Source organism: Saimiri boliviensis, chromosome 3, assembly GCF_048565385.1.
Source record: "Saimiri boliviensis isolate mSaiBol1 chromosome 3, mSaiBol1.pri, whole genome shotgun sequence".
Classification (NCBI taxonomy): Eukaryota; Metazoa; Chordata; class Mammalia; order Primates; family Cebidae; genus Saimiri; species Saimiri boliviensis.
The window spans coordinates 60,227,801-60,245,000 of NC_133451.1; the positions used below are offsets into that span (position 1 = coordinate 60,227,801).

Here is a 17,200-nt window from a genome sequence, read left to right on the forward strand (position 1 = left end):
TATTCCAACTTCTGCCTGTTACCCAGTTCCAAAGTTACTTTCACACTTTCAGGTATCTTTATAGCAGTATCCCACTCTCTGCAGTACCAATTTCCTGTATTAAAACATTCCCACACTTCTATAAAGATGCTACTCGAGATCCAGTATTGTATAAACAAAACAGGCTTAATTGATTCACAGTTCTTAATGGCTGGAAGGCCTCAAGAAACTTAGAATTATGGCAGAAAAAGAAGCAGGCACATCTTATATGGTGGCAGGGAAGACAGAGAGAGCAAGAACAGGGAGAACTGCCTGATCAAACATCAGATCTCATGAGATCTCACTCAATATCACAAGAACAGCATGAAGGAAACTGGCGCCACGATACAATCACCTCCCACCTAGTCCCTCCCTTGACATATGGGGACTATGGAGCTTGCAGTTTAAGGTGGGATTTAGGTGGTGATACAAAGCCAAAGCATATCATGTATATTGTATAATGCTGAGGATTAGGGGACAAATGATCCCATAGTAGACAAACATCACCCAACTAGTGATTATAGAACCCAATAGGTAGTTTCTCAAATCCCAACCTCCTTTTTCACTTCCCCCACTAGTAGTTCTCATTACTCTTTCAATATGGTATAAAGCCTTTTTTTTTTCCTGAAACAAATATTTCCTTTAATATCTATAGCACATTGAGGATTAAGGATATGTAATAGGAAATGAATTCCTTTTAATATGAATATACTGTTGCTGACAGAAAAAATAACCTGACAGATTAATAATTCATCACATAATGAGAGTTTTCATCTTCAAATGTCATTTACTATTTTATTAGGAAAAAAAATAAAGAGCATTTAAACAATAACCACAAGCTCTATAAATCATATACTTTAAATAGGCAGATATAACCAAAGCAAATAAAATCCATGTTAGAGTAATATTATATTTATATTTTGTTCATACCACAAGTCTAGAAGAAACTATGTTGAGTTACAATGTAAGCATCAGTTTGCAGTACAGGTCATACCCTCAGGCCTTCTAGGCTTGAAAAGTTAATAAACTATCCTCTATTTTCTTACTAATGGAGAAAAATTCAAAAAAGTAAGATCAAAAAAGCCAGCATTCTAAGTATATTTTGTTTACTGAAAACTATTTCACATCTTCAAAAAACCTTCTAAAGCTAGGTGCTTGTTCTGATAAAGAAGATATTGGTGTTTTGCAGCCAAACTACAAAATAGCTAAGTTGCTTTGACAATTTCAATAATGCATCTGATGAACTGTAAATTATTAATAAAATCAAATGGAATAAATGAAAATGCTCCCAAAAGTCAATTTAAAAATATTTATTTACTCATTTCATTTTATGTTAATATATCATTTAATAATAGGTCACTATCAATACAGGTTGATTATGCTGGCATTGAGGCTCCCTAAACAACTCATGACCTTTTAAATAGACATAAGAGCTGTTGCAAAATGGTTTGTCATCTATTTTTAATAATTACATTTCCATACTACAACTAAGTGGATTTGAGTAAATGCTTCCACAGATGTGTACATGTGATAAAGGAGGCAAAATAGAGACTATAAAAGATACCATACAGTAAACAAGTCAATCTATATTGTCACTCAAAGGTAACAAATTTGATGCTATTACTATGAAGTTCAATGCCCAATTGTCATTAATTCACTTGTTTTATTTTATTAGCTTTTATTATTCAATTATTTAATTCGTCAGAGGGGGAATAGAATCCTCTAAAGATGAAGCATGTCTTTGAATAGCTTAGTATCTTTTAAAAAGTTCAGTTGAGCATAACAAATGCAGAAGGTGCTGAATAAATACGTTGTGTGTAAATGTATGGCAATCAATTTCATGAAATAACAAGGACAAGTTATTTCAACACGCTGTATAAAATAGTTTGTTTATTCTAAGTGAACTTTGTTTAGAACCTAATACAGGACTCATGTATATGCTTGATTTAAACATGACTTGGCATCAGTGGGTTCAGTATTATACTATATCTACACAGCACACTAAGAAGATGTATATGATTTAAGCCACTGGTAAAGCTCTAAGAGCTATGTTCCCTAGGAATAGTAATAAAGGAGAATAAAACCTCAGCATGAGGTTTTAAGCAAATTCATAATCTATGCATATCAATTTACAATATGCATTTTTTAACAAATTAATTCATAGAATACATGCCAATGAGATGAATGATTGAACAGTTCCATAGCTGAGCTGCTCTGATTTTGAGCTAAGCCACAAGAATGTTTGATAGCTTTCAAAGGAAATAGAACATTGACCATGTTTACATTGAATTGCAAACCTGTTTGCAACCAGATTTGACATGAAAGAGTAAGGTTTAAAACTAATTTCCAGGTAAGCATTGGGCAGAATAGAGTTCACAGGTAAGACATAAAGAATATAAAATTAACAAAATAATTGCTGGTGCAAAAATAGACTGTTAGCAGGTATTTTGTACAGAGCATTTGGGCATACTGACATAAAACAATCCTGGTTAAGATTGTCACCATTTCCCTAGATAAATGAGGTAGAAAATAAATATCAGAACCTCCTAAAAATCTATTTTTATCATATGAGACAAACACTCCTGTGTCAGAATCACAGACTGTGTGTGTGTGTGTGTGTGTGTGTGTGTGTGTGTGTGTGTTTGTGTGTGTGATAAAATAGGCAGATTCTTGGCCCTACCTTGGATACACTGAATCATAAATTCAGGGTATGGAGTCCATGAAAATACATTGTAACAAACATACACAGGTAATTCATAAACCCACTAAAGATGGAAAATACTGTGAGTTGCCATTAAATAACACAATACACAAAATTTATCTCTAGCATGGTTTTAGTCACTTTCACTGCATGCTTTTGTCTTGATTTTAGTGTCTTTCATGGAATACCATGCAGCCCCCAAAAAACACAATCATGTCCTTCACAACAATATGAATGTAGCTGGAGGCCATTATCCCAAGCATATCAATGAAGAGCAGAAAACTTAACACCCATGTTCTCACTTATAAGTGGGAGCCAAATACTGGGAATTCATTAACATAAAGATGAAATAGTAGATACTGGAGTCTGATAGACCATGGAGGGAGAGGAGGGGAAAAGGGGTGAAAAAATAACTTTTAGGTACTATGCTCACTATCTTGATGGCAGGATCATTAGTATTCCAAACCTCAGCATCATGCAATATACCCATGTAGCAAAAATTAATTAAATAATTAATTAATTTAAAAATATAGTCTCTAAAGAAGAAAGATTAACTAAGTAGGCTAAGGGCAGCTAAGCAGATGATCTTAAGTAATAATGCCTTATTTCAGGGTTCTGGAAAAAAATCTGAACTTAACTATTAATCACAATTAGGGTACCATGTTTGAATCCTTAATATTATATGAAAGAAACATCAAACAAAAACAACAACAACAAAAAAATTGATGTAAAATTATTTGAAAAAACTCAAAAATGTTTAAAACATATTATATGCCATCACTGTCAGCAATTGGAATTATAACACTGATTTGAAGAATAGAAAAACCACTGAACCCATTCGTTTATGAGCTACTTTAACAATCACAAGCGGTAAGCACTGTTGTGTCCCCCAAGAAAAGATTCTAGAAAAACAGAGAACAGAACAAATTGTTACAGCTCCTGTGCTTGGAGTTACCTTCAAAAGCCATGTTCAAACTGGAGAGCAGAGAAAGTTTTTTCAAGAAAGCAGCAATTTAAGTGGATTTGAAAACTGAGCTATCTAGGACAATGATTTAGGAAAATAGGTTTTAGGTAGAGAGAATAGCATGTGCAATATTTTGTTATGATTCAGAACATCCTGGCTCTAGCCTAAGAATTGGTTCAGATTTCTATTCCCTCACTTACTAGATCTGTGACTTTGGGGAAATCACTTCACTTTACTTTTCATTTTTTAAAATTTTTTGAGATGGAGTCTCGCTTTGTCACCCAGACTGGAGTGCAGTGGCGTGATCTCTTTTCCCTAAAACCTCCGCCTCCTGGGTTCAAGCGATTCTCCTACCTCAGCTTCCTAAGGAACTGGGACTCAGGTGCATGCCATCATGTCCAACTAATTTTTGTATTTTTAGTAGAGACAGGGATTCACCATGTTGGCCAGGATGGTCTCGATCTCTTGTCCTCATGATCTACCCACCTCAGCCTCTCAAAGTGCTGAAATTACAGACATGAGCTGCAGCGCCTGACCCATTTTGAATTTTTTTTTTTTTTTTTTTTTTTTGAGGCGGAGTTTCGCTCTTGTTTCCCAGGCTGAGCAATGGCTCAATCTCGGCTCACCACAACCTCCTCTTCCCAGGTTCAGGCAACTCTCCTGCCTCAGCCTCCTGAGTAGCTGGGATTACAGGCACGTGCCACCATGTCCAGCTAATTTTTTTGTATTTTTAGTAGAGACGGGGTTTCACCATGTTGACCAGGATGGTCTCGATCTCTTGACCTCGTGATCCACCCGCCTTGGCCTCCCAAAGTGCCGGGATTACAGGCGTGAGCCACCGCGCCCAGCCCCATTTTACATTTTTAAACTTTAGTTCCTTCAGCCTAAAAATGGGAATAGTATCTTGTCAAGAGGATATTGCTAGTATCAAATAAGGAAATTTCAATACAGTTCTTTGCATAGTAATGTGCACACAGTTAGTACTGAAACATGCTAGCTACCCTGTCTCTGGCATTATTGTAGATAGAAGTGAGAAGGAGAAGGAACAGAAGGTCCTGAAGTGCTTTTTTAGAAATGAGGTGAGTCCCTGGCAAGACTCTGAAGTCAATGAACAAAACATGTATTTTGATGACTTCTAAAAATATTCTACCCCATCCCTAATACTTATTGAATAAATCAGAGATGAATTATAGAAATACTCATTGGATTAGAATCCCATCTCTGAACTGTTGTCCAAACAGCAAACACACATGATAACAAGAACAGAACTTGAGTGTCACTGAAGCCAAATTTCAATATTTCAATATAGACAGACAGCTCTAATTGGCAAAATGAAAATATTTTTGTTGGCAGCCATAATCAGAACACTAATATGGTCACAGAAGCATCAGTGTGAGGCCAATATAGATATATTCATGATATGTAATTAAACAAAACATCCGTCTCATATTTGTCCTTAAAAACTTCAATGATTTAGCAAATTAGCATCCATTCACACATCAAAATGATGAGTTAACAAACTTTATACCTTTTCAAAATATATTTTGATGAAAATCAAATTATAAATCTATTTTCTATATGCAATGTATTTTCCCCCATTTGCTCTTAGTTTCACACTGTTACACTTTTTATTTTTATTTTTTGGTTTTTTTTTTTTTTTTAAGACAGGGTCTTGCTTTGTTGCACAGGCTAGAATGCAGTGGCATGATTGTGGCTCACTGCAACTTCCTCCTCCTGAGTTCAAGTGATTTTTGCGTCTCAGCTTCCTGAGTAGCAGGGATTACAGGTGTGCAACACCATGTCCAGCTAATTTTTGTATTTTTAGTAGAGATGGGGTTTCACCACACTGGCCAGTTTGGTCTCAAACTCCTGGTCTCAAGTGTTCCGTCCTCCTCGGCCTCCTAAAGTGCTGGGATTATAGGCATGAGCCAAGGCGCCCGGACTTGATCCTGTAATACTATTGTTTCTTTATGTTATATTTTATCAAAATTAGAAGAACTTCAACGCTATTTTAAGCTCAATATTTTAAGAAATCATTAAATATATAGTTCCCATTAGAAAAGGAATTTTATTGGTATACTCCTGCAAGCTTGAAGCACTTGTCTTTTGTTATCTGTAGAATCATGGTTCTATGCATTATTTTTTGCTTTTAAATATTTATCCTCTTTCCATTTTACTTTACCAATGAGTCTGTCTATATAATACTCATGAACTCTATAACCTATTTTTTCCATACTTTATTGCATAGATTCATGCCGCTTGAAAGATTATTGAAGAGTTTCTTAAATAATACTATAGTAACATGTATTCACACCTTACTAGATGCCAAGCATTACACTAATTGTTTTGTAGAGTTAGCACATTTGATTGTGGTAATTACTGTATGTCACAGATACCATTTATTTCCACTTCACATGTGTTAAACCTGAGGCCCTGTGATATTTAAGTAATTTACTCAAACCAAAAAGTTAGTTACTAGAAGAGATAGGATAGAACCCAGAAAAGTAAGATCATCAGTCCAGATCTTTAATCAATATACTAATCTGCTGTTCTGTATACTAGATGCAAGCAAACAGAATTTCTTCTCTGTACATTTCGTTGTGAGGAGAACTATATAAGATATCTTGTGTAGAGAAAAGGGGGAAAGAACTAAAAATGCAATGAAACTACTATTATTGCTTTTGTTTTTCTTTTTATATTTTAGATATGAAATATTGTGTACACTCAATTAAAATTACTGTATTAGGGTTTTATGTTGATTACAGAATGTCCACAAATCAGGCAGTAAGAAAACCTGGGCCTCCATTACTGGGTGAGTTGTTGTGAAAAGTGCAGTGGACATGGATATATTATGGTAATAAGCTGCACACTACATGGCCGTAAACAACGTGTATGGATTTATAAAATATGATTACGGTGAAAAAGTATTATATACAAAAAGCTATACAACTACTAAATAAAAAACATATGCATATGATTTTAAGTAATACTTTATGAAAAATAAACACATTAAAATGGTTGGTCTTTAGTGTAGATAAATGGCAAGTAGATTTAGGATAAAAATGAAAGTGGGTACATAAAAAATTTATGTATAAACCAAAAGAGGGTCCTGTTTGGTTCAAAGATGAAAATGTATCCTGAATTAAGGCATATTATTTACTCAGCCCTCAACCCCTGAGATACAAACAAACAAAAAACACAAGAATACAGGAAAGAAACAATAAAGGAAGAAAGGAGATGAGAAAAGAAGAAAAGGAGGGAAGGGAACAAAGAGAAAGGGGATGAGAGAGGGAGAGGGGATGAACAAATCTCAATTAATTGTAAAACCAGATTTTCTCTAAATATTTCAGATGACTTGTTTAATAAATTCTAGGTATAATTTTTCATTCAAATTTGAGTAAAATCTTTTGAATGGCAATTTACATATTTAAAAGCTCTAGTAGTCAAGCCTGTGTTTCCAACAAAATTATCAGAATTCAAAATACCCCTTTCTGCTTGGATAAAGGTGTATGGCTTCAGATACATCAAACCCACTGGCCCAGGCAAGATCCTGATTCAAATAGGCAAATTAAGAAACCACGTTCTTCATTAAGTTTTAGTTTTGGGCTTTCTGCGGATGAAAGTGAAAGAAAAACATGGAGATGTTGCTGGTGGAAATATTGATGATTTCTTTGTAGTTTTGAAGTTTGAGATCCAGAAGCAGCAATGTTACTTGCAGCAATAGCAACTGCGTTAAAATAAAAACCTTGCCATTCATTGCTCGACAACTGCAGTGGTAATGTACAGCCTCATCAGATCTGTGGTAGAGTTTGGGGCATTTTTCCTCTACAATTATATTCTATTCTTTGAATCTATTCTCAATGAGTCTATGAGCCACTTCATATTCTTTATTAGTTCTCTTTTCTGTTTTCAACTAGCCAGAGTAGAATTTATTTGCAACTAAGAATACAAACATTTAAAAACAACAATAAAAATTCCCAGGAGAGGAGTGTTGTAGGCAAGTCTATTAAGAGAATAGGAGCATAGGGCCAGTGATCAGACTATTGTGTTTCAGTGTAGCAAGGATCCGTTTGGTGTTAGAAAATGACAATCTGACAACTTCTGGTATATAAGGGCATGCAGCTCATTGCTTGTGCTCACCTCAAATAATATTGAAGATTATATTTTTGGTGGTCAAATTCCACCATACAGTCCTGAGAAATTTAAGAAATCCAACAAAGGTCAGTTGTGTCTAAATGCACTTCAGAGTTCAAGGAAATAAAATAATCATCTCCAAGATTAAGTTCTTAGTTTAAATCACATTGAAATGATCAGGGCATCTCTTGTCTCATATAGTGGAAAGGGCGACATAGCTATACATCAAAATTCAAGTATTTTCCATAAATTCCTGAATTACAAAGATGATTTAATTTATTGTCTTGCCTTTTAAGAAAAGAAGATCATTGACTGAGGAAAAAAGTTAAATCAGGAGCATTGGAATGTTTGGATAAATAAGAATGTTCAGGTGACTGAAAATATTCTCATCTGCTAAAACTTATTGAGTTCTTCTTGCTAGCAGATTCAGCTGTCTAACACACGACTGAGGAAGCTGCTCCATATCAAGTCCATATCTTATTTGAGGTAGTTAATGGTTGGAAGAGCAATCTCTTTCTGACCAAATCTATTATTCCATTTGAACTCAAAATCCCAACATCCTCTTGGGAGCCAATTATCTAGTTAATACTGAGGACTGGAAGCTTCCTGAATATGAGACTCACAAGATTTTATAGCTAAATTTGAAAATGCATGGGGGAACATGTGTGAAAATGGATTTTATGTGTTCCTGATATAGAAGCAAGAAAGAATTTTAATTCAAGCTGGTATAAATATCCGATTAGAGATTCTAGAGTCAGTGTGCTACTTCTGGTAGCTGGCTTAGGTGCTAAATGCTTCTTCAATTAGTTGGCCAAAATCTGGACTGAGAAACAGGCTAAGTTAAATAAAGTTCAGACACTTGGAGTTCCTCATTTTGATGTACAAGAATTCAATGACCTACTGATATATGAAAGTTAAGGTGGATTTATTGTTCAAAACCTGTAAAATCACCACTGACTAAATTTTCAGAAAGAGCTCAGGAGATACTTTTTTCACCATACCAATAAAAAGAATGATGAGGACAATGCTATATTTTTTTAAAAAAGAACTCTATAATTTCTATTTTCTATATTGGGGAACACACAGAGTGAAGCTGCATTCACATGATTTCATTTCTTTAGGTTTTAGGAGTACTTTACCACTGGAAAGAGGGTGGACATGGATCTCATAATAGGTAGTAGGATATAAACGGTTAAAAAAAAAATACAGTACTTTAGCATGCAGGGGACCAAATAACTAGTAATCTGATCCTTGGCAATGACATCAAAATCTGGGAAGTAAAAATCTACATTTAGTGACCTAATTAGTCATGACCTGTCAATAGTTTCCACACTTGAATTAGTTTACTTACCCCATGACCACTTAAATGAAGAGAAACAGGGTTACTTTTGAAGAAGGACTGCGATAGCATCATAGGTTAGTATTGCACATCTTTTCTGAAAGATATCTCCTACCATTTTAAAATACATTGGGGAGGAAAGGCGGTGGATATAAACACCCCGACCTTTCACAGGTTGTTGAATACTGCCTTCAAGCTAACACCAATCTTGGTGGATTCAGACTATCACTGAAAAACTCTGGTTTAAGTAGAGGTTATCAGGTTCATGTGATGAATGGAATTTTGTCTTGGGCTCATATTACAGTTGATACATTGATACTTCCATTTCAGGTTTTGATTATTTTACTAGATCTTTGATGCGCATTTGGAAGATTTACACTGTAACTGGAAGAAATGTCTTTTTAACTCTGTGGCCCACGAAGTCAAAGCTGTCAAACTCTAGTAATGGCCAAACTAAAGACCTCTGAGTATTTCCCTCCTGCCAAAAGAGGAAACACAAATCCCTGGGGGGATGTTTCAACTATGATCATCACAACGAATATGGAAGAAAAAAGACTGGGGCTTATAAACACATGAGATGATTTACCTTACCTATTCAGTCTACATGGAAGACAAATTAATTTTGTAAAACAAAAAAAAACCCTTTAATCAGGTGGTGGTTCAAGTACAGGCAATGTGGTTCCTTCACTAAAGAGAATCAACAAAGACCCTGACACTCAATATTATAATAATAGTTTAACAAGTGACTTTTTTTAAAATTATAATATCTCAGTAAACAGAGATTGCCAACAAGTATTTGCTGCCTTTTTGCAGAAACAACAGTGTGCTTTCACCATCTTGTTCTAATATTCTCTGAAATTTTCAGTTTTACAGATTTAGTCTTTGGGAACACTGATCACTTCAACATCTTATGAGACATCATGCTGGTCAACTACAAGGATGACATCAAATTGAAAAGACATAGTGAACTGGTATTATAATGTCCTCCAGACATTTGGGCAAGAACCAAAAATAAAACCCATGCAAATATAGGTATCATCTACCTTGGTGATATTTCTGATCATCTGGGACAGGTTAGAACATGCCTTCCAAGATAAGGTGCAAATTTGCTGCATTTTGCTACCCATCACATATCAACATAGCCCTCTGAAAAAAGCTTCCAAGAGTTTTAGCCTATATTCAAATGAAACTTTGTCTGCTTCAGCCCAGAATTAGAATTCTGTACCTTGGCATGTTGATTATTTGTAATTTTGGTTTAGTGGTTAGAATGAGCTTGTTTTCTGTTGGGACAAAACATGTGTATATGTACATTGAAAGAGCTTTAAGCTTAAGCTTAGAAATGCCTAGTGCAAAATTATTTTTAAAGGAAAATAAAATATATGCTCATAGAAAAACATAAAATTACACTATTTTGTGACAAGATAAACTTTCAAAGTAGCTGCTTTTAATATATTTTTTATTTTACACTATTGTTGTTATGTCTCTATTAGTCTGTGTATCTAGCTAAATTTTAGAAGTCCTAAAAGAATAGAAGAGAACAACAGAAGTCTTGTTATGTAAACAAATCTAAATTTTTTGGTAAAGAAAGATTATCATATGTAAATCAATTTTGTATAAGAATGTATTATATATGAAAGAGTCATTAGAAAACTTGAGGAACTCAATAATATTATTCATTTTATAAGATTAATAGCTTAATAGTGAACACTATGCATATCCACTATTTTATTCTCTAATTTGCATATCCACTATTTGCATATCAACTAGTTTATCCTCTTAATTTCTTTATCTGCTATTTATATTTTATCCCCTTTGTAAGTCGGCGAAAGAATTCTTTATATAACTAACATATTCACATTTTATTTTCTTATCAGTTTTCCCTTTCTCATAGCCACTATTTCTTTACATTATGCAACATATACTTTTTTCTTGCTTTTTCTCCCCCTTTACATTTGCTTATTTTTCTTGACCAAGAAAATTCTCACAATTTTAGAATTCTTACTGGTCAATATCATTATTATAACCACATTTTACGAGAACCATAAAGTTGAACCAATTCTAGTATTTGGCTTTTCCTTAAAATTTTGTAATTTGACTATTACATGAAAAAAAAAAAGTATTGTTTTAATTCAGATAGCTTCCCCTAAAAGCAAGTTGCCAGACTCCATAATAATATAATGGTTTCGAAAATGTCTAAATACCATATATATATTTATAGATCTTTTAATCACTTCTATAGACTAACAGCCTAATGCATCATTTTCAACTTGCACACACATTATTTTTCTTCTTATACTTTTCGAGTCTAATTTTGAATCTGGACAGTTCAAAAATGTATTGCTATGATACACACAGAAATATATTGTTTGAGTGCAGAGAGATCATATAGTGCTTTGGCATGATGAGCACTTGGAATTAAAAGAAGTCAGAAGACCTTAGATGTTTCCTCAGAACCAAAAAAGTATCTAACCTTCTCTTGTTTCTTCCCTGTTCCCTACATCTCACAATTACAGGGAGGAACTCTCACTGAAATGTCCTTATTTGACTAAGGGAAACTCCTTTTCAAAAGAAATGTGATTGTCTTAAAGCCTCCTTCCTAGAAATCTCATCAAATAATCAGGAAAGATTAACCACTAGAAAAGAAAAGAGAAGAGACTAAAAGTCATCACCATGCTCAGACAGACTTCTTCTTTATTATTCTAAGGGAACCTTCCAGAGATTACCAGGGAGACTTTATTTACATATTAAGAAAACCTTTGTCCATAGTGAAGTTCCTCCCCTCATCTTCTCATTATTGGTTTCCCCAGAGATCAGAGAAAATTTATCTCAGGCCATTGTTCTTTGAGATCAATCATTTCCCCATTTACAACCCCCCCATTTCCCAGTCTATATGGAGAGGATATTTAAGCCTCAACCATCTGGCTTTTCTTTGAGTCTTATATATGTGGATTACTGCATCCATGAGAGTGTTAATGAATTTTTATGGAAGATTTTCCCTATTAAGCTGTTTATTTTCAGTGATCTCAGCAAACTTACAAAGAGGACAAAAGGGAAGCATTTCCTGTGCCCCAACAAAATCATTCAGAAAATACCAACACAACTGTTGAGGCTAATTATAAAGTTGAAATGAGTTATTTAAGAAAGAAACATATTTCTCTGAAAACAATTTTTAGAGGATCTCAAAACTAAACTTAAAATCTGCTGAAAGAAGTTTTATATAACAACCGCATATGGTGAGGATAACTTTCTTCAATTTAATTCTTAAAAGATATTTAGGCATTAAAAACTACTACAATCCCCTTTCTGCAATTTGGGTACTTGAAAAGTGTTTCATCATGGTGGTGGCATTAAACTTAAGACATTTTAGTAGTTATTCTGAAACCACCTTTGCAGAGATTTTAAGAGTAATACGGTTTGGGTCTGTGTCCCTGCCTAAATCTCATGTTGAATTATAATTCCCAATGTTGGAGGTGGGGCCTCCTGGGAGGTGATTGGATCATGGGGGCAGTTTCTTATGAATAGTTCAGCACTATCTCCTTGGTGTTGTTCTCATGATAGGAAGTTCTCAAGAGATCTGGTTGTTTAAAAGGGTGTAGCACCTTCTGTGTCTGTCATACTCCTGCTCTCACCACGTCAGATGCCTAGCTCTCTCTTTGCCTTCTGCCATAACTGGAAGCCTCCTGGGGCCTCACAAGAAGCAGAAGCTGCCATGCTTCTTGTACAGTCTGCAGAACTATGAGCCAATTAAACCTCATTCCTTTATAAATTATCTGGTCTCAGGTATTTGTAGCAGTGCAAGAAGAATAATCCAAGCATTGAGAACATTATGACAATTAAAGGATCTGACTTACTTGATTTCATCTTTCCTTTAACCTCCAAGCTGCCCTTGTTCATTCCTGGGGATAGCCTGAACTAACTTTGGGAGGAATTTAGTTTATAGTTTAGCTTTAAAACAAAAATGATAACTCCTTCCTGAAACAAATCCCCTCTTTGCTTGAGGACCATGTCACCTTTGTAAAACTAACAAATTAGCCACAATATGAAGAAAGTATGGCTCAGGGGTCATACAGCCATAATCCACAGGATTGCTAAGTTTCCCAATGGTTCCCATGGCTAACATTACTATTTTAAGACCTTTGATTGGTATTTAAGATATTTTCAGACCCTGCAGCATTTGGATGGATCAGCTGGCATCAGAAAGACCACTTAAACTGGCTCATCTGGCCTTGAGGCCCTCACCCAGAAACTGACTCTGTGCAGGAGGTCACCTTCAACTCCTTATGATTTGATACTTGGCCCAACCAATCAACATTCCCCATTCCCTAAACCCCTACCCACCAAACTGTCTTTAACCTCTGAATTTTTGGGGAGCTGATTTGAGTAACAATAAAACTCTGGTCTCCTGCTTAGCTGGCTGTACGTGTATTAAACTCTTTTCTGTTGCAATTTCCCTGTCTTGATCAATTGACTATCCCTGGGCAGGAGCTCAGGAAGAATCCATTGAGTGGCTACAATTTAAAGTGGCCATAATTTTTATGTAATGTGAGACTTAGTGGTTCTGGAATGTTGATGCTGAGAAGAATCTTGATTTTTTGGGTAGGTTTACAAAATGTTACAGTGAGAACTCAAACAAATAGCAACCAAAAGTCAACAAAATTGTCTGCTGTGAATACAAAAATTTGTTTTATAAGACAGCTATATATTGACCACCTGGATGAAAATTAATCTTTTTTTGATATTTAAGGTATTCAAGTTTCTAATAATATACTTTGGAGGCTGAAGAGGCCAGCAAATTAAAGACAACTAGAGCAAATATTTGTTGAGTACACCATTAAAAAATAAACAGTTATGTCCTCTGTCTAGTTTATGAAAGGAATGCCTTTCAAAGAAGTTAAGGTTTTGTAAGCTAGAGAATGTTATTCTAAAGGAACACAACTCTTAGTGATTGTTTGACATGCTTACAATATGTTGGTAGAAGTTAATATGCAGGATCAAGCAAAGTTGAAAGATGTTGCATATGAAGACTGAAACCAAAGGATTCAAGCCAATATTTTTCTAATATGGGAAGAGAGCACACATTTATGAACACTCCCGATGTCTATATAAGGTGATGAAAAGTCAACATGTGGTAGCATTGCCTGAAGCTGAGTCTATACTGAAGAAAAAATTGATTTTCATTATTCCTGTCTGGCTCTTTAGCACTTCTATTAGGTTCAGCTTAGGTTAGGTAAAAATTATAAATGATTCACTGGGGAAAGTGGCGTATATGTGTGCATTATATGTTCTAATGAAAAACAATGCCATAGACAAGTATTCAATGTGGGTAAGATCATGTAGAGTATAGGACAATTCCTGCTACATTAATCACATGCTTTCCACAATCTGGGGTAATTTTGAATGTTTCTCTCAGGTTTATCAATCAGTGAAATCAACTGCAGGCATTTTCTTATTCTTAAAACATAACCACTTGGTTTACCTGAGATATTCAACAATTTCAATTAATTATGTTGACTGAGACTTCTAACCAACAGCATTCCCTCATCAACCCTAGCATTCCACAACCTACAAACTTATGCTAATATACAAACTAAGCCTGATTTCATTCAATCAAACGTCCTGTTTCTTTGTGAGTTACTGGTGGCAAGGATGTGCTCACTGACCAAAGCCCACCTGAAGTACTAAGGAGATAACAAGGTTACTATACTTGGGACTGAGATTTGTAGCCAGTTGATAGAGGAACAATTTTTTGACTTTTAATGCCTTTTTCTTTCCCTCTCAGTTGCCTGTTGGTGGAAATAAACATGCTACAAATTACCCTTAGGTTTATAATGACTCTTGCCACATAGTGGGTTGAATTATTAAATCAGCTGTAGTTTATCTTTGGTTTTTATCTTACTAGGAAAGAAGTCTTCCATGTTAATCTGCTTAAAAGTGAACATTTGAGGGAAAAATATAGGAAAATCAATAGCTCAAACAGGACTGTATTCCCTACTGCCTAACTACTTCCTAGTAATTCCAAAATTTTCATATGGTATATAGAAGTGTTTTCATGTGGTTGTATGATACTTCATAGTTATTCTAATTTTGATAAATGAACTTAGCAAAGAACATTTTATTGCATGCATTTTTTGCCACAATAGTTGAAATAATATGAGAAGATTTATGATCTGCTAAGAAAATTCACCTGTGTTGCCAAGCAAGCAAATAAGACCTGCCTGATTACATGCTAAATTAATGAGTTTTTAAAAATTAAAGGAAACAAAAAATAGATTTGAGCTATAAAAATGAATGCTATGAAATTATATGAGATAAATTTTGCTTCAAATGGATTTGATCCAGAAATGTATTTCTAATGAAAAAGTTCAATCAGAAGTGTTTCTTTTTTTTTCTGTAAATGTTATTAATAAGAAAGCTTTAGCTTTCATTTGTTTAAAACTGCAAAAGTATTTTTGATGTGCTATAGTTTAAGTCCTGACCTTTCGGTTAATGGAAAGTTCTCACACAGATTTCAGTCAACTTGGCTCTTTGCTATGGAAATAATTGACAGAGCTAGGCCTAACATACACAGTTTGCTTAGGCATGGCACTTACCTGCTTGATTTGTGGTTACATTTACAGACACATACTGCCGGGCTCCTGGGCTCAAGTCGGACACTCCGTTCACTGCCTCAATCTCAAAGGTATAGTTTGTGTGAGCGAGCAGATCCACCATCATGACAGAGGTGTTTTTCAGGCCGCTTTGCCGGGGAAGGTACCTGACATGACCGCCACACTCCTCACACACACCTGCTTGGGAGTTGCACTTCTTGCATGCAATATAATATGACACGTCTTTCCTTCCACCAGTGTCAGCAGGCGGAATCCATTCCAGAAAGACACTAGTTTCATTAACATTTGAGATGGCATTCCGAGGAGCGGAGGGGGGTCCTGGTTTGCAAAGTAAAGTAAGAAAAACAAATTTTAAGATGATATTAATTAGGCATTATTTACCACATGAATTCCTGGTCTGAAGGAAAAAAGTAGATTTGCAATAAATTTTTTAAGTCATAATTTGTAGTTTTATTTTCATAATTTTGTAGGAAAATAGAGGGGTTTATTCCCTATGGAAATAACTTAGCTAAGTAAAAGCAGAATGTTTTGCTTCACATATGTGTAAACAATTAAGGAGTAAAATTATGGATCCACAAATACTATTATATAAAAGTATATATTTAAAAACTGGTGAGTTTCTTTGGGGATTGAACTGAATATTTCCTCATTGATGCTAATCCATGCAACCTACAAAGTAAACACGAAGTACCTACTAGAAATAAGCATAGGAAAATACAGAATTTTCAGCATTGCTCCTGACTACAAATTTTGCAAGTAAAAAAAAAATAACTTTAGCTTGCTTCAAAACAGATTGTGTATTTACTTGATAAATCACCAGCAAAATTTGAAACCCCCTATTGTATATCAAAAAGGCATTAGAAGTTAAGTAAATGGTCAAAATTACAATTTACATGAAAACATATTTTACTTTGATGTCTTAATATTACAGTTCTGCAAATTTTGAATTTTATTTAATTTAAAATCTGAAATTTATTTTTAAAAATAACCTTCAAAGGGACTGCAATAAGACGAATGAAAGTGTTCATATTTTGAATGATCAGTAGAACAAGTTTCAAACACCAATAATCTACCAAAATAAGAAAAGAAATAAATTTAACTCAAATAGTTTCGTAGAATCATAACATGTTAGCTACTAATAGCTATTAGAAGTAAAACTTTCCTAACCTCATGAAGTATTTTTGAATACTTAATTTTTTATACATTTCTTAATTGAAATTGAGCATAGTTTTTAAAATATGTTTTATATTCAGAATCATCTTATTTCAATAAGATGGAATATTTCCACTAAAATATAAGTAACGAAATCCATGGTCAGAATTGCTTTATAAATGTCTTAGATTAAGGGTAACCATATCCTATTTGTAAATTATTTTAATTATTCCTGAACTTGATTAGCATAATAGATATAAAAAAAGTTAATTAGATAATGTCTA

General features: G+C 34.4%; 1 protein-coding gene across 12 annotated transcripts in view; it reads right to left on the reverse strand.

Annotated features, from left to right (window-relative positions):
* EPHA5 (EPH receptor A5) overlaps positions 1-17,200 on the reverse strand; it is a 354,031-nt gene that overhangs the window by 154,138 nt on the left and 182,693 nt on the right. For 5 of the 12 annotated variants that reach the window (XM_074396211.1, XM_074396210.1, XM_003931889.4 and 2 more), the window contains one exon: positions 15,747-16,082. The exons of the other annotated variants lie outside the window; for them this stretch is intronic. In XM_074396211.1, coding sequence (XP_074252312.1) covers positions 15,747-16,082 — 336 coding nt within the window. The remainder of the gene's footprint in view (positions 1-15,746; positions 16,083-17,200) is intronic. 12 annotated transcript variants of the gene reach the window in all.